General features: G+C 43.7%; 1 protein-coding gene across 1 annotated transcript; it reads right to left on the minus strand.

The window, feature by feature from the left end:
• Positions 1 to 1,897: 1,897 nt before the first annotated feature.
• Positions 1,898 to 16,041, minus strand: LOC144147323 (neprilysin-2-like). The gene is made up of 10 exons (XM_077679440.1): positions 15,962 to 16,041; positions 14,610 to 14,719; positions 14,076 to 14,134; positions 12,201 to 12,252; positions 12,063 to 12,133; positions 11,018 to 11,133; positions 9,478 to 9,528; positions 8,176 to 8,274; positions 2,888 to 2,964; positions 1,898 to 2,029 (listed from the first exon to the last, which is right to left on the minus strand). The coding sequence occupies exons 1-10, from the start codon at positions 16,028 to 16,030 to the stop codon at positions 1,930 to 1,932; spliced, it is 804 nt and encodes a 267-aa protein (XP_077535566.1). The 5' UTR covers positions 16,031 to 16,041; the 3' UTR covers positions 1,898 to 1,929.
• Between the last annotated feature and the right edge of the window lie 2,100 nt (positions 16,042 to 18,141).

Consider the following 18,141-nt stretch of genomic DNA (forward strand, 5'->3'; position numbering starts at 1 on the left):
GGCGTCCTTGAGACCAGCAGCGTAACGCCTATATAAGTCAATAAGCTACTGCCGGTCAACCACTAAACCTAATCAACACCGTTCAATTAAAATTATTCTTCAGCCTCGGAAGTTGTTTAGGGCTGCTTCTCTATCGGTAACCATCGTGACCGACGGCTTGCATCGGCAAGCAGCGATGCCGTTTCTTTTTCTTTTTTGTTCCGTCGTGCTCCATCACTGCATTCGGGTTTTCCCATACGCGGGCCAAGAGCTGTCCCTCCATTTGTTCTTCGTCCCGGCGAAAATATGGTTGCCATGGTCGGTAAATGTAATGACCACGTAATGACTTCTTAAGATGCAAGCGCTCGCAAGCTGCCTGCGACAACGCCGGCGATACCATGGCGTGGTGTTCGAAGTTGCGTTTTCTGCGCGACGCCCGTGCTAGGGTGCCGCCAGCCGCGCGAAGGTGCCTCGTCACGTCTGCCTGGACAGTCATCCCTGCGGTACGATGTGGCGCAGGCTGAGCTGTCTCTTGCCCATCTGTCACTCCTTCTACATAAAAAAAAAAAAAAACACACAGCCCGTTGCCTTCGCTCGCAGACGATGCTTCAGCTTCAGTGCCTCTGGGACGCTCGGGTAGCCTTGTTCCCGAATCTCGGGCCGTCTTGCGTAGTTGCCTGCGTGAAAAGTCGCGTTTATTGTAGCCTTCTTGCTGGGTGTTCGAGTGGTGTTGAGATGTGTAGCAGTGACAGAGACGTGGTTCAGGCCGTTCCCCGTGGACTAGACGACTGATATCCGTCGGTGGCGCTGCGCAGTTTCCGTCCGTCTTCCCTGCCTTCTGAACTCTGGTGAAAACAATTTTCCTGCAGCTGGGAGCCTTCAAAACATCTGGGAGCCTCCAAAACAGATGTTGGTGGGCAAGTTGGCCACATCAAAGATTTCCCACGTCGGGGCTGCAGTGCGCGTAACGTCTGTTCTTGTGCCAGTCTCAGTGGTGATGGAGGACACGGAACGTGAGGAGCAACTTAGAGGATATCTTCTGGGGATCCTGTGTTACTAATGATGATGATGATGTTGGTGGTGGTGATGATGATGATACAAAGAGTTTCCTGATGAAGTTATGTGCCACCGGCTGGCTCGACGGATGGATCAGCATGGAACCAAGATTGCTGGTAAGCTTACTATTAAACCGCCATTTTCCCATGAATGGAAACAGCTAGCGTATATTCCGCTCATGGGAAATGAATAATAGCACATTAGCTGCGGCAAACGGGTTACGGTAATAGCAACATTTTTTTGCCGCACTTTGTGCTCCTTGTTGCGTGTCGGGTTCCGGGACTGCGTTTGTTAATTACACTAACATATATCAGCCAATAGCACTGTCAGCACTTGGTAAGTTTTTGTAACGGCAGTAGAACCCTCTGTATTATTTTTGTGATTGCACGCTCAAGGAGCACTCTTTCTCAGAGTTAGATGCTGGCGGCACATAACCTGGCACAGCTAGAAATAGGGTGCGTTTGTTCCGCGGTGCAACCTGTTGTTCCTTGAGGGAAGTTGCAAGTATACAGCAGAACACAAGTTACACGCTTTCAGAACTCTTTCGCCTTCATTACTCCCCCACGTACTTGGGCCAAAATGAAGTTACCGAGGAAATACTATAGCTGACATTTCGTTGTCGAGAGAGAACAGATAACTAAGTTAGCGAAGAGATCTTCTGGTTTTTAGCATCAATCACGACGTTAGTTAAGAAACGCAGTTAGATAGTTTGCATGGCACGTGGTACGTACACAACGATATCAGTCAAAGTTCGGACGGGCTGCTGCGTCCGCGACTCCTGTGGATTAATATGCAAGGAACGAACAAAACTGAGAAGTGTAGTATTTATTTGTTATTTATAAAATGCCAAAAAAACAAAAAATGCATATAATTCACTAATGAGGCTTCCCGGTGTTAATTGGTTGGCATCAGTCGACATGTGTCAACATTCGCAGTCGCATTGCAGTGGAAGGTTTTGTTGAAATCCTCGTAATGGTACACAATCTCGCTCAAGCTGAAATAGATTAACAATGTGTACTTATAATTGATGAATTATACATCTACCTTATACTTTAGGAAGACTAGCATTATCACATGCATTTCTATGCAGAATACTAATAAGACGTCGCGCACGTTTGTGCCATGACTGTAAGTGGGGAAGTTTACTTCCGTACATCACAAAATAGTGAGTACTGTAATATCTCGCAACGCGAAATCGATAGCTTAGCGATTATGGACGTTGCAAGCTTAATTTAGTAAACTAGGGTTCCTAAGTTCCATTTTTGGAACATTTCCGAAACAAACAAAGAAAATGACCGGTATAATAACACTGCAAGCGCATGCTGTCCTTTTTAAAATAGGCTAGGTCATCGTTCAGAAGTATGTCACCTAACAACAGAAAAATTCCCCCGCATTTCCCCGAGGGGGAGAATGTGAAAGTGCGAATGCACGGTTGTCGGCCCGCTTGCGGCGCTTGCGCTCGGCCCCCGCAGCCCACCGCCTCGCCGCCTTCTCTTCCATCTCTTCCATCGGGTTTGTAGTATCACGTGTACACCACGCAGTTATCAAGCCGCTATAACGCCGCTGAGTCGCCAACGCACGCCGCTGACGACGTAGTTTGAATGCGTTAAAGATATAAGGCGCGTTACTCACACTGATATCAGCGTGGCTTCCGTGGCTTAGTCGGTAGCGCGTCGCGCTGCGGCCGCAAAGTCCTCGGATCGAAACCTGGCGCCGGATGCTGTTTCTTTTTCAAATATAGAGGAGCACTGCGGACGCCGCCGACGCCGCCGCCGACGCCGCCGCCGGCGGTGGATGGTTTGGGGTCGCTTATAAAGTGCATTCGCACTTAAAAAGCCGAGTCCAAACACACCTTTTTCTGAATGCTTCATCCACGCTGTCCTTTCTGCTCTCAACCACTCGCTCGTTAACGCTGAACGGGCAGTAGAGCTGCGACAGAAAAAAAGTTAATTCTTGTATAGTTAAATTGTTCCTCCAGTTTCTTTAGACACTTTGAACCAAACACCTCTCAGTGACTTGATGTAAACGAAGGGCACCTCCTTTAAGAATCGCTTCCAATGAATTATGGTGACCACTTGCACAGGGTGTATATATATATATATATATATATATATATATATATATATATATATATATATATATATATATATATATATATATATATATATATATATATATATATATATGTAGCGAATCAGAATAGGAAATGAGGGGCTCGTTGAAAATAGCACAGAAATAAGGGTTGGCAGTCGAGAAAACCTCGGAAAGCAAAGGGGAGGATGTGGTAGATCATTGAAACAGATTAAGAATTTGGAAAGAAAGAAAGAAAGTGAAGAAAAAATGCCCGCCAGGTGGGATCCGAACCCACGACCTCCAGAATACCGGTCTGGTGCGATAACCACTACGCTACCGGCGGGGCGATTTTCCCATTCACTTTCTGGGGTATTTATGTTAGGTATGTTTGTTTCCTATGCTTGGGGGTGGTAGCCAGCGCCATTCGGACTAATCGGGGTGAAGGGGACCTTCTTTTTAACCCCCGGGTCGTGACTCGAGTGTCTACGACATGTCCAGAGTGGTCGACCAGCTTTGAACCCTCTTAAGCTCCCTTTGGCAACAAGACTGCCAGAACAGAGGCCCTCGCTATGCATGTAGCGAATCAGAATAGGAAATGAGGGGCTCGTTGAAAATAGCACAGAAATAAGGGTTGGCAGTCGAGAAAACCTCGGAAAGCAAAGGGGAGGATGTGGTAGATCATTGAAACAGATTAAGAATTTGGAAAGAAAGAAAGAAAGTGAAGAAAAAATGCCCGCCAGGTGGGATCCGAACCCACGACCTCCAGAATACCGGTCTGGTGCGATAACCACTACGCTACCGGCGGGGCGATTTTCCGGGCGATTTAAGAGGGCGGGGCGATTTTCCAAAGGGAGCTTAAGAGGGTTCAAAGCTGGTCGACCACTCTGGACATGTCGTAGACACTCGAGTCACGACCCGGGGGTTAAAAAGAAGGTCCCCTTCACCCCGATTAGTCCGAATGGCGCTGGCTACCACCCCCAAGCATAGGAAACAAACATACCTAACATAAATACCCCAGAAAGTGAATGGGAAAATCGCCCCGCCGGTAGCGTAGTGGTTATCGCACCAGACCGGTATTCTGGAGGTCGTGGGTTCGGATCCCACCTGGCGGGCATTTTTTCTTCACTTTCTTTCTTTCTTTCCAAATTCTTAATCTGTTTCAATGATCTACCACATCCTCCCCTTTGCTTTCCGAGGTTTTCTCGACTGCCAACCCTTATTTCTGTGCTATTTTCAACGAGCCCCTCATTTCCTATTCTGATTCGCTACATGCATAGCGAGGGCCTCTGTTCTGGCAGTCTTGTTGCCAAAGGGAGCTTAAGAGGGTTCAAAGCTGGTCGACCACTCTGGACATGTCGTAGACACTCGAGTCACGACCCGGGGGTTAAAAAGAAGGTCCCCTTCACCCCGATTAGTCCGAATGGCGCTGGCTACCACCCCCAAGCATAGGAAACAAACATACCTAACATAAATACCCCAGAAAGTGAATGGGAAAATCGCCCCGCCGGTAGCGTAGTGGTTATCGCAGCAGACCGGTATTCTGGAGGTCGTGGGTTCGGATCCCACCTGGCGGGCATTTTTTCTTCACTTTCTTTCTTTCTTTCCAAATTCTTAATCTGTTTCAATGATCTACCACATCCTCCCCTTTGCTTTCCGAGGTTTTCTCGACTGCCAACCCTTATTTCTGTGCTATATATATATATATATATAGATATATATATATATATATATATATATATATATATAGCGATGAATAAGTTCCGGGATTCGGTTTCAAAAATACACGAGAGGGTAGACACACGTATGAAAACGATGATCGAACTAACGTTTCGACCGGGGTCCGGTCTTCGTCAGAGTCATATATATATATATATATATATATATATATATATATATATATATATATATAAGTGGGTAGGCAGTCAAAATAGTAGTTAAGAGGAAAATGTGGTCGGTCGTTTAATTATCCTCGAAACAGATACAGTTGTTTGAAAGAAAGCAAGAAAATGGAGAAAAAATGCCCGCCAGGTGGGATCCGAACCGACGACCTCCAGAATACGCGTCTGGTGCGATGACCACGACGCCACCGGCAGGGCTGGGCTCCTCTCCACTTTCTTGGGTATTTATATTAACTTATTTGTTTCCTGTGCTTGGGGATGTAAGCTGCAACCTAACCCCTTCCTTTTAACCCCCGGCTCTGGGGTTAAAAAGAAAGTCCCCTTCACCCTTCACACCTACCACATATGCCTCTTTGCTTACCTTGGCTTTCCTGACTGCCTCCCTTTATTGATGTCTTCATTCTTTATTCAATGAGCCCCTCATTGCCCATTCTGATTACACACACACACACACACACACACACACACACACACACACACACACACACACACACACACACACACACACACACACACACACACACACACACACACACACACACACACACGCACAGACGCACTCGCACACACACACACACACACACGCGCGCACGCACGCACACACGCACACGCACGCACACACGCACATGGGCACACACGCACACGCACACGCAAATTAGATGCCACCGAGGGTAAACGGAATTCTTCTTTAAATGTTATTTTTTTGCAGCACCACGAAGTCTGTCAGACTATACAAGCAATAATGAAAACAAAGGGGATTTAAAATTATTTGAAAGCCATGAAACATGCAGCGAAATGACAGCACAGCTATGGGCGTAATGGGGTGATAACATGAGGAACGGCCACTTGCTTAGGCACACTCTCTATAATACCATTTCACTGGGTGTAGCGCGCCTTGTGTAACCATTGCGGACTGGCGTTCAAAACCTCGTGATGTAAGACGTACTTGTATGTCACTTGATGTTGTGGACCACGTGAACTGCGCGCACGCACAAACATTCTTCGCTGATGCTATGCTATCTCAGACGTAAAGGGGAGAGACGGAGGACGCTTAAGATTCATCTTCATCTTTGGGCCTCTTAGTTATAAAGCTGGCGTGGCCGCAAATACTATTTCCGATGTCTTTTTGGCCATTACAGTTATAACATCGCAGCTGCGCCTGCACTGTTGAATGTGCTAAGTGGGACACGACTGCCTGCAGTCAGAAAATTAATTAGACAATTATTAGGTGATAGCAGTTTGAATTGGGCGTAGATCATTGTCCATTAAATATGCGCAAATGACTCGTATTTTCCAGGGAGGTATACTTCTGAAGAAGTACACATTGTCTTGTTTTTCTTGTTTTACTGGCTTGTCAGCTTTGGGCCCCAAGCCCCCAAAGCTCGTATGACATCGGGGTGTAAATTTAAGCAATCCTATTGGCCAATACAAATAGTCGGAGACGTCGCCAAATGGTTCAAAGGAAAGATACACACAGTTAGAGGCACATAATACAAATATATACTGTCCACTGCGCCTTCTACGGGGGATAAAGGGACCAGGGGCTCATTTTGGTTATTTTTTTTTCAGTGCTTTAGCAGTTTTTTTCGTATTGGTACGACGATGGAAGAAACCAGACAAACTGTATTTTGTTCCTTCTTTCGTCTAGTCTTTTATGTGGCATTTCCTAGATTACCAATTCACCCTACATAAAAACTGTTTCCAACAGTTTTTTGAAAAAAGAAACATTTTTAAAACTCAATAATCAGACTTGTTCCGAATATATGTGCTAAAAACTGGTTTTTACGCACAGCTTAAATACACTGCGTGTAATCAGGCTATAATGATGTGAGAAGCTTGCAAATGTAATAGATGTAGAACAAAGACCAGCATAGTAATTGTTTCTTTTAAATTAGATCATTGGCTGCGTGCAATCACTTACAGCCGAGGGATCTGGGGAGAGTAGTTCGCTGCGCAGCGATTCAGGTCCTTCACGAACTTAGGAGGAGGAGGAGGAGGAGGAATGTCTTTAATGAATGAGGAGAAGTCAGCCTGGCAGCGAGCTTGGCTTGCTACTCCACATGAACATGAGATGTGCGAGAGTGAAGGGAAACGAAGACACAAAAACTCATACAGACACTACAAAAGCAAATAAGCACACAAACTGACAAGTGCAGGATCACGCACACAGCGCACAAACAGAAGTGAAGTTAAGGCAAACATTCACAGAGTTTCGTTCAGGCCGGAGTCACGGAGAAATGACACCAAAGCCAGTGTACGAACTTATTTATCTATGTTAGTAATGCTTTCAGAAGTTTTGTGATAAGTTTAAATGAGTTATGAAAGCAAAATACAAATTTGATTCATTAAAAAGACTGATTTGTTCCGGTAACAGTGATACCAATTTTATTGCAACCTTCAAAGAAATAATCGAGATACAAAAGAAAAAAAAGATGGAGCAGTGGCGACTCTGTAGTCACTTTCCGGCGACTTTTCTATGACGTCACAGAATCTTGCTTGTGCCATTGGTGGTCGCCGACCTAAGCCGCCGCCAAGAAACGTGACTGGGCGATTGTATACAGTGCGGCCTACTCCCGTTTGAACGCCTCACTGGAATACTAACGTGCAGTTAATGCACCGAAGAAAAGTTGTTTTTAGTGCTGGGCCATATTACAGGTGTCTTCGATTTGGCTGCATTCGGTGCACTCATTCAGGTAGTGCAACACTCGCCTCTTCGATTTTCGAGTGCAGCGCGCGGCACCTGCACTTTTCTCTTCGATTTACCCACGGTGCAGAGAGTTCAGGATGAGTTCACGGCCTTTCCTGCACTTCCCAGGGAGGAGGTGCAGAAGCAGACGACAAAAGTGCAGGACCGGTTCTGCAGTGTCGGCGCCTGCGCTGAACTGGCTGAACTCATTCTGAACTCATGCAGAAAGTACAGGCCAAATCGAAGAGACCTTAATTCACACCTGTTATGTCACTGGAGCGGGAAATTTGAAAGTTCTTAAAATTTCTTGCGTTTTTTGGGGTAAAAAGAAACATCTTTCGTGGCTGGAATAGAGCTGCGTGAGTTACCAAAGGCAAGTTCTTTCAATCTGAACCGTTGTGCTTTGTCTTCATGGCCCCTTGAACATCCACCGAAAAAGCTTGTTTAAAATACAGGAACTTGCAAGGGGCACAAGTTACTCACACTTCCGAAGAGGATAAAGAATATCTTGCTCTCGGTTTTGAACCTTTTTCCAGGCAGCAGGAATGGGCCGGAATAGCTCTGCTTACTCCGTCTCAGCGCCTGTGGTAATGAGGGTGTAGGAAATGTTGTTGTCTATTGGTCATGCATGGCCTTCCAATACATTCCATTTTTCGACAACTGAACACCGGCCTATGAACTTTAGAAAAATTTCTCTTGTACATGCTTTCATATATTTTACTATATTTTCACTTCGAAAGGGGTTGCAAAATGTGTCTACGGCATGGTGTAATGCGACATGATATACCTGTTCACTTTAGAATAATGTGTTGACCCAGAGGGAAAAAAAATGTCCGCGTATCTGCTCCTTTCGTTGCGAATGCCGACGAAAGACGATAGTCGACTGGCGCCCCTGTCATGTAAACGCCTCCCTTCTCTTTCCCGCTCACCTCTCATGCCGTTCCTCTCCCGTCTCGCCCCAAAGTAACACGCTAGAGTTTTGCTCAAGTCAATTTAAATTTACCGCGTTATACAGCTTCAGGCCGGGTGCCTCGATGCCAGCGCTGCCGTACGGCGGAGACGCGCGCGATTGGAGGTACCCTACTACAATGTTTTAGAGCACGTAGCCCTGCTCCACGTGCATTCCAAGCGGAACGTGGACATATACTAGCAGCCTCATATACTAGCAGTGACATATACTAGCCAGCCTCAGCCAGAACAAGTGCGAATAAAAAGTGGGTACAAACTACGAAGAAATGGGGCATGGAATGATCTTCCTTCTGAACAAAAAATATATATATTATCCTTGCCTAGGGTGACTCAGCCGCCCTGATGAAGATAGGTCTTTTTGTTGAGGCGTCAGAATGCACTCATAATAAGGCTGAGGCAACAACCATTGTTATATTTCCTCTTGATCTGTCTAAAAACACCTTCAGATTATTAAGGACTAAAGCTTGAACACTCATCCTAAAACCCATGGTCATATTTCCGGTAAATATTTTTGTGGTTACCACAGTTCACAAATTTTTTTACTTCCACCGCCATTGAAAAAAACTAACACACATCAGTGTCCCGGTTGTTAATAATTTTTTTAAATGGTCGCTAAAATCAATGGTGTGATCATCACGAAATATCGTGGTACCAATAGTATTAGCGCACTGGAAGTTTGTAGACGAACGAGCAGTGTGTGTGCGCGCATTTGTGTGCGCTTGTGCTAGTATGTCATATAGGTTCAGCACACACCGCAGCACACACCGCACAAATGCAGCATGCCATCGTAGTCGATTTCTGAACCCAAATACAAACCTTGTGTGCCACGCGTATGCCAAGGTAGTCACGCAATTTCTGAAGCTTTTCCTGCACAAGGACAAAAAAAAAAGAATACATTATATTTAATGTGCGCACCAGTACTGAATGCAATGTGGGTACTTTCTTTAGCATTTATTTATGAGTTTACTGTGACCTGTGACAAGTGTGCGTCTGTTTCCAAGCTAGCTCTTTACAAGACATCATGCAAGTTATAACTGAGACTAAATCATGGACAGCAAGGAAGTAGCGTTCTACATAAACGGACAGGGTCCGGTAGTGTGACATGTATTGGAAACACCTCGAAAACAGAATTAAAGTCTCCCAAAGGGACTAAGGAACTAAATCAAAATAGTTAGCACATTTTGGAATGGCCGAAAGAAATTTTGTTGTTAGGAGTGCCCGAGGCTTTGATGTTACGCCCGCAAAAAATAGCTCCTTCTATGCTTGACAACACAACAAATCTACTCCGGGAAGTCGATTATGCACCGTTTTTCTGCATGTATCGCAAAAACGAACAGTGTTTATCAGTTGCTCATACAGCAATAATGTTAACAACAAAGCATTAAAAAGCCATTTAGCATAGGTGAATGCAAATAGAAGTAACGGGTTCAATTATCCTAGACGACTGTCACTAAAAAAATACGAATTAAGAAATCATGCAAAAAAACTTTGCGATGGGCGAGGCGAATTTGTACAGCCCTCCCAAGAAGTCGAGTGTCGCTCATCGATGCCGTTGAAAAGAATGGTATTACACGATCAATGCATACATTAATTGGTTTACCAATGGAGCAGATATGACCTTGCTGGAGAGGCCAGCCGGAACATGATGCTTAGTTTCACGCATACATAAAAAATCCAGAGCTATTCTACTGTGCGGAGGTGGATGATCAGCGAAGCTGAGGTGACAGAATTTTGAACGAAGGTACGAACTCTTGACTAAAGTCGTGCTGCGACTAGCCGTTCCTCTACGTTCATCTCGACATTAGCTATTTGTAGGTGGTCTATATTTTTCGGACAGGCAGAAGGATTGATAGCAGGACTATGGTGCGAGTTAGTTGGTTCATGTTCGTGAAAAACTGTGTCCTGCGTGTTTCTATTCCTCCGTGCCGTTTTGTTCGCGTTGGTCCGATTTTTCATGAAGAAGGTGGAAGGCACGCTGTATATCTGTCAAGGAACTAGAAGAAAAAGAAGGAAAGGAGGCAGATGACGGGGTGGTGGGGTGAGGTATAATACGGAACAGAGAATGGATTCTGCAGCTGACATAAAATCAGTGGCAGTCGGGTATGTGTTTTGATACAAGAGCTGACGCCGTTTATGTTCAAGGATGTGTCTATTTTGAGCTTCAGTCGGAAAGAACAGCCAAAGTGGCCAAAACTGGACTTTACGCACATTGGCATTGGAGAGCGCTTTAGCTCTTTAGCTGCTTCCACCACCGTATACGGTCTTAACTCTCGGGTGGTAATGTGCGTTGAATAACGTCAACATTTTGTGTTTTTCTGGAATACTACCGCATAATGTAACATCATCTGGGACTCACCGTTTCCACTTCGCATTCTTCAGTGTTCTTAAGGCAAGGAGATCTGTCACAGAAGTTGCTTCTTGTCGTTTCATCCCAAAAGTCTTGGGTAATCTTGTGAGTTCCATTGTATGCAACTGCATATAATCCACAAATTCGGATGCCACTTTTTAGTTCGTATTCAGCCTATCGATTATATAAGCTTTAGAAAGTGAGCAAACATTCATATTGTCTATTTCTCTCTTCGTATGTCTAGATCCGAACCATGCGAGCACTATATGGAGCACAGGCTCGCCCACACTCACACATACATTCACATGCAGGCGCCCTGACACAAGCGTATTCCGAAACCTTCATTAGAAGCTGCCGTAAACACTCAGAAGCGATATTCAAAATGCTGAATGACAGAAGAATCTAAAGACCGGACCGTTGTATATATATTTTTAGTTTATATAACCATAAAAGGGACAGCGATATGCACAAAACTTTCAGAGTTATTTCGTAGTTTGAAAAAAAGAGAGAGGGAACTGGGGCTGTCGTACATACGCACGCAGTGTCGAAACACTCTTCCATACCTTTTGTCTATAAAAAAAAGGCTACCACTTTTATAGTGGTAGCCTCATTCCTAGCTCCTTTCTTTTAAACTTCTCCTCAATCAGTCTGTATTGTACTTCGATAAAAAAGATTCTCTCGAGTTTTTCACTCTGCGATAACAATGTTTATTTCGTTACGTGCGTAATGGAAAAGTTTCGCTTGGAGTCATGGCATTCATCATATTCCGTGATAAAACATAAAATTAAAGGAATATTCATTGGTGGCCCGTTAGGAATGCGTAACATTTCGCCCCTTCCGTGTTCAGCCGCCTTGGCATGTATAACGTCGCCGGTAAAGCAGGATACACGTGCTGATATTGCACTGGTGTTTGTTAAGTCAATGTTGCCAAAACAAAAATGACAGGTTCCGCTACGTTGATAAAGCAATTTCATTGATAAAGCAGTTTCATTTATCGGAAGGCTCGGTAGCTCTCGTCAGCGGACAAGACATGGGACGATTCAAAAGTACTCACAGTCAAACCTATCAATTGTATTAGTAAGCAACTGTGCCAGGTTTGTTCCGATGGTTCCAAAATTTATGGCCCTGCGGAAATAGTAAGAGAAATGTGAGTGATTTTTGTAGGTAGTAATCTACCGCAATCTCAGCTTACCTTGGGATGGGAGGTTTTCTGTAATGAGTTACGAGTGCGGCAGCTGGATAAACTGCAAAACACAAAAAAATGAAGATGAGTGTACAGTCAAACCCGTTTATAGCGAACTGCAATATGCACTTAGATTAGTTCGATATATCCAATAGTTCGATATAGCCGAACCTGCCTATAACGAGCTGATTGTTACGAGTTCGCAATCCGCGGGAGCCCTCCCCCCTCCCCAACTCCACCATCCCCGCATGCAGAAACGAACACAGCAAAGTAACCATTACCCCACCCAAAGTAATCCATCTATTGCAAGTGATAAAGCTACTTTCTGCCCCAATTGCCTACTTTGTAAAAAAAGTGGTGATTTTTGTTTTCACTCTCGTTTTGGCGGCTTCAACTAGCATAGCATTCTCTATACGAAACATTGTTTGCACCAGTTCGAGTTCGCGTCCTCCAAAATCGAAGAAGCATTGGCGGAGCCCATCGACTGCCGAAAGCGCTTCATTATAAGCGTCGGACGGCTCTCACTCGCGACATCATCGGGAATATTGGCGAGCTCTTCCCACAGTTCACCGATGCTGCTGTCTTGGTCCGGACTCGGTGACTGGGCGGGTTCCGTCGTGAGTCCCGCGCGTCGGAAACAGTTACGGAAAGTGTCGGGCGTCATGTCGCTCCGTGCGACGCGCAATGTCTCAGTCGCGGCTCTTGCCCCGTGGTCGCGGCCAATCCACATCTCAATCGCCGCTTCGAGACCATGCATTTCGCGGCCATTCTAGGCGCACAGAGTTCGATATATCCGATGTGAACTTCGTTATAAGGAATATGTTTCCCATGTATTTCCGTAACTGAAATATTTTTGTTCGATATATAGCATAATTCGCTATAACAGGTTTGTTATAGCCGGGTTTGACTGTATTAAACAAATAAAAAACGTATTTTTATTAACTGCATGAGAGCCTGGAGTATACACGACAGCGATTGCATAATTACTAAGACTAAATATGCACCAAGTTTTTGTTTTAATTAATGCAAAGATTTTATCTTGCATATCAACTGTCCTTTCCTGGTTTATCGAAAAGCTTATTTCGTCTAGTTCGGTATTATTAAAACCAGTTATGGTTTACGAACTGCGGGATTTTGGGGGTGTGGTCGCGTAAAATGGGGATGCCCAATACCATAGTGGTTCTCACTGAGCCGTGAGTGTGCCAGGGACCCCTTCCGGGCTTGCAGAAGTGATGGGGGACCCCGCGATGAACTAGGTATATCAGTTTTATATATGTCAAACAATTTTCACTTGCAGCTTATGTCGCCCACACACTTATTCAATGTCCACCTATTATTGCCCTCGATTTTAATGCTGATGCCTACCAGAATTGTTGAACTATTTCCTCTTGCATCTAAATGTCTCACAAACACCTGTATCTGCCTTTTTGTACCTGATTTTTTTCTCACAGCTGGCGTGCTGTGCAGAAATCATGTTAAATCATGTGCTGCGCGGACGAACCAAAATACAAGTCATGCATCAAAGCCACCCTTTTGCATTGCCAGCAAGTCCTGGCAAAAAGGAGAAAAGAATGGCGGAGAAGAAGAGCTTTGGGGAGGGCTTCGCGGGCCTCGAGAATTCCCTCGCGGACCCCCATTTGAGAACCACTGCCCTACCGTGATATTTCGAATAAAAGTGGTTTATATCTTTGGCAAAACGATTGTTTTTCCACCGAGTGCATCTCCTGCCGCCAACTTTGCTCACTTAAATCAAAGGTGTAGATCCCGATGCACAAAATTTTCAAACATGTATGTACATTTTGTGATGAAAACCCCCCTCACAATGGGTGTCCGCTTTGTTTTGCAATGATATTTTTCACACGTGATCGCAAGAGCAGTGCATACCTAATGTTTCAGTTGTTTCTGTGTAGTACGCGTGAGATTTCAAAGCGATGTCTTCGTACCTACACATAAGAAGGGGGGGGGGGACGGAAGGAAATGATATAAAAGGCTTTTGAAATCGGTAATGCCAGACATTTTAATGCCCCCTCACTCAGACACCTCTATCCCAACATTAAAAAGCACTATAACAAAAACAACGAAGTGGAGAGGGCGTGCAGGTTAAAGTGCACTTGTGCAATACATTATTTCAAAATACAAATTAAAACAAAAAGAAAACAGCTGTGCTTTTTCAAATTCAACATGAAATCACCATAAAATAAAATAAAATATTCCACAATTTGTTCTGGGCTGTTTTTCAGGAAAACAAAAAAAAAACTACAAAAACAATGCAACAAAAATTCCAGAATATTTTATCTTAATTATGACCACTACAGTACAAAGAGTTATTGGGGCGAGACTCAATTATTTATCTACGGTCGCCACAGGGCCACGGTACTTTGTGTGACCGGAAAGCTTTCTTTTTTAGCGTGCACTCACTTTTTATCAAAGAATTCAGACTTCACCCTCAGAAGTTCCTGGAAGTGGCTGTTCTCATGGAGCCAGTGGAAATGTTCTACGTAAGACGAGCTTTCACTGATTCTTGGAGCCTGTGTTTGTCACCACAGAGAAATAACATGGCCTTGCATTTATAATATATTTATCTACAATTGAAAGCATACGTTTAATAACAAACGGTTTAGTGATTTCGAAATACAAAAAGCACACCGTCTTCATTGGCATAACACTTAACATGTAAATGCACAATATAAAATTATACCGAAACGCAATTGCTCGCCTGCGCCAGAGCTAAAAAAAAACTTCGTGGACTAAGAAATTTAATCACATTTACGCTGAATAAACGTTTTCCAATACAAAATCCATCGATTCACACTATCTCTTCGCAGGAATTTTGTACTTACGTTCATGCTCGTCTTCACGGTTACAATATTAAGTATAATAAAATGAGTATAATAAAAAGCACATAATTGACATGCTGCTCTGCTCACATGATTTGACAGCGAAGCTGATAAAATACCAATGGAAATGCTGTTATAGAATGAATTACAAATGTACTTCGAATTGCAATATTGACACCCCTTACTTACGAGCGTGTTGATCTATGGTTGCAGTATCAACGGGTGCAACAAACAAAACGCAATTGTTTCTGATTTGCGGTTTAGCATTCTTCTAATTAATTAAGGTAATGAAAATTGTAAGGTCTACATTTTATCCCAGCAGACAAACATGGGGTTACATCCACAGTGGCTTTGTGATGTGGCTGCAAGTGCTTGTAAGGGAGCGGCGGCTTCGTGGTATTTATATAAAAATTGCGACTTGTAGTTGCCCATGTTACCTGCCGGCATAAAACCCACATGGTTGTGCAGTCGTTTAAGAAATCTGACAGCCTATAAACTGTTTCGGGATATAGTACCGTTAAAACAGGAATTGCAGCCGCTTTCTGCAACCATGCTTCTTCCGTGGAACCCCATGTACTGAACAAATAAAGCGCTATGTTGGGCGAGTTGGTTACTAATTAGGGAATTCATCGTACTACAGAACCTCAAGACGGGGACAAAACACTGTGTTTTTTGCCGGTGAACAGGGTGAGGACGGCCGGCTACAACCAGGGGGTCGTGGACTGAGGGCATTCCCCACTGGTCCGGAGTGATTATAATCCCAACGAAGAGGGATAAAGTCTACACCCTCGCTTTATCCCATGGTGTTTGGTTTCTGTGCCATTCTGTTATACCGTAGTTTCACGACATGAACTCTCCATTGAAAGTTATCGTTGACTCTTCCTTTGCGGAGCACAGTAAGCCTGTTTTACTTATATCTACGGAGCAACTTACGAAGCGGTACAAGGCGTTCATTATGTTGCTGTCCAGCATCCAGTCAGGGTAACCAATCACAAGTTCCATGCTCCTTAGCTGCGAACATAAACAAAATTACGTCATGTTTTTGATCAGGGCTCCACATAATGGTACGACGCAAAAAAGCTTTGATGACACTCATACACGTACACATACTTGCACGCACGCGAACACTCGGACAGGCACACGCAAATAAATAGACAGGCCAAATAGACAAAATTATCAACACACAAACTGGTCACATCTGCAAAAAAAGACTACGGAGAATGTTTAAAACTTTCCAAACATATGGAGGAGAACGCCTAGTTGGACCTTCTGTTGATCTGCTGTTTTAGCACAGAGGTGGCATATAATTTTGAACAAATGTATGAACTTATTTATTGGGAACTAACTAATTACGACAAGTAAATAAAACTCTAGGTAATGATGGAGTCGTCTTACGACCAATTGTCATTTCATTTATTTGTTGGGAAGGCGTCTATAAAACAAGAGCTACACACGTTTTCTCTAACCATACTCCTTTCGCAGGTGTCCATGTATCGACGGCTACGGGAATTCCCTAACGTTTACTATTTCACTGTGAACTAATTACGGCAAGTAAGTGAAACATGGAATAATGATAGATCCGTCTGTCCTAGCGTCCAATTTAAGTGTACAATTTTTTTTTAATTCGCATGTTTGCCATGCGGCATAGTAAGAAAAGATAAGACATTAGGTAGAACAAAGAGAAGGGGTACGAAAGCACAGGTTGTCAGGAAATTGATGACCCTATTGAGTGTAAAATTGAGCGGCCATTTGAGTATACAATTGTTTTGGGGAAAGTTCTAATAAAATAGAGTTACACCAGTTTTATTCCGAGAATTTGCAATAAAGTTGGCTTTTCCGTGAGGCATTCTTTCTTGCGCCCGTAAAAAGGGCTCGGAACGATAGCCATATAAAGGTGGGCTTTAAAAAAAAAGCGAATGCAAGGATGTTATACAGCTATTAAAGGAGCTATTGCCTGATTATTAAACATTTTTGTTTCAATGATTAAGAGCGTAAGGTCGGCTGTGGGAAAATTTATTTCGAACTGATGTTTGCGGCGGGAAACATTGAAAATATACGCCAGAAATGAGCGTGGAGACTAAGCGAGTGTTTAAGGGTTCTACTGAGAATGTATATAGAGTGTAACCGCATTCAGTTATCGGCTGGGCTAGCAGATGTTCTCTGCGTTAGCGAAATTTATATCGCGTACATTTTTTCAGTGAGAATATTCGCTCATGCTTTGTGTGTGTGTGTGTTCCAATTTCGGGATGTTTGCACATAATTGTCTGCGTCCTACAAATGTACTCTTACAAGGTAATCTAACATGAAAAAACATTTTGTGGACAGCTTTTTTTAATGTGGAAGAAAGAAATAAACATTTGTTCCCTGGGCACAGCCAACAAGAAAGCTGTGTAAGAACATAGCGAACGTGTTCGTTAACTTACCGCTATTTTATGGAATGTCGAAGGAACGCTGTTAAAATAACGAAGATTGCTCAGGGATTCGTGCCGCTTAATTCTAAACTGAAGCGCATTATTCATACTGACCGCATTGAGAATTCTAGGCAGTATGTAAACTTGGGTCGGCGTTGAATCAGTAATAGCCCAACTACTAGGCAGACTTTTAATCGATAACTAATCGATTAATTGCTTGAGTTTATTATTTTTATTATGTTTCAAATAAAAGAAAAAAAATTACACATTTCACGCTTGAAGACTTCTTTACCGTCCCGACATTAACACATTGAGGCCGAAATCGTTTCAGACCCTTATTAAAAATTTATTGGCGGAGGGAAAAACATATTGTTGCCATTGTCTGGAAGAAGCCAGCTTGTGTGCGTAAAATTCTTAAAAAGGACAATCATATGGTGCTGAGCTGACTGGGAAGCATACCGCAATTTTTGCTGGCCACTAGTTCAATGGAATGAAATCCTAATTATTCAGTCAGGCGTAGCCCATAAAATGCCGCAGTGAATACGTCTATGACTGCTCATTCAAGCATTCTCCTGAAGTTGTAAATGACATTGCGCGTATTCGAGGGAAAAAAGGAACATCGTCCACCTTGTACACTTTTTTTTAACAGCAGAGCTGTTTAAGCTTTTAGTCCCGCCGTCGAGCGTTACCAGAAGAAATACC

Source organism: Haemaphysalis longicornis, unplaced genomic scaffold (genome assembly GCF_048455015.1).
Source record: "Haemaphysalis longicornis isolate Haplotype H1 unplaced genomic scaffold, Haemaphysalis longicornis Haplotype H1 scaffold_7, whole genome shotgun sequence".
In the NCBI taxonomy this organism is placed as follows: Eukaryota; Metazoa; Arthropoda; class Arachnida; order Ixodida; family Ixodidae; genus Haemaphysalis; species Haemaphysalis longicornis.

Coding starts and splice junctions, on each gene's coding strand:
- LOC144147323 (XM_077679440.1), bottom strand. CDS start 16,030: ATGGAACTTGTGATTGGTTACCCTGACTGGATGCTGGACAGCAACATA. Junction 12,253..14,075: donor AGAAACAACTGAAACATTAG/GTATGCACTGCT, acceptor TGTGTTTTGCAG/TTTATCCAGCTGCCGCACTC. Junction 2,965..8,175: donor TCTTTATCCTCTTCGGAAGT/GTGAGTAACTTG, acceptor TTTCTGTCGCAG/CTCTACTGCCCGTTCAGCGT.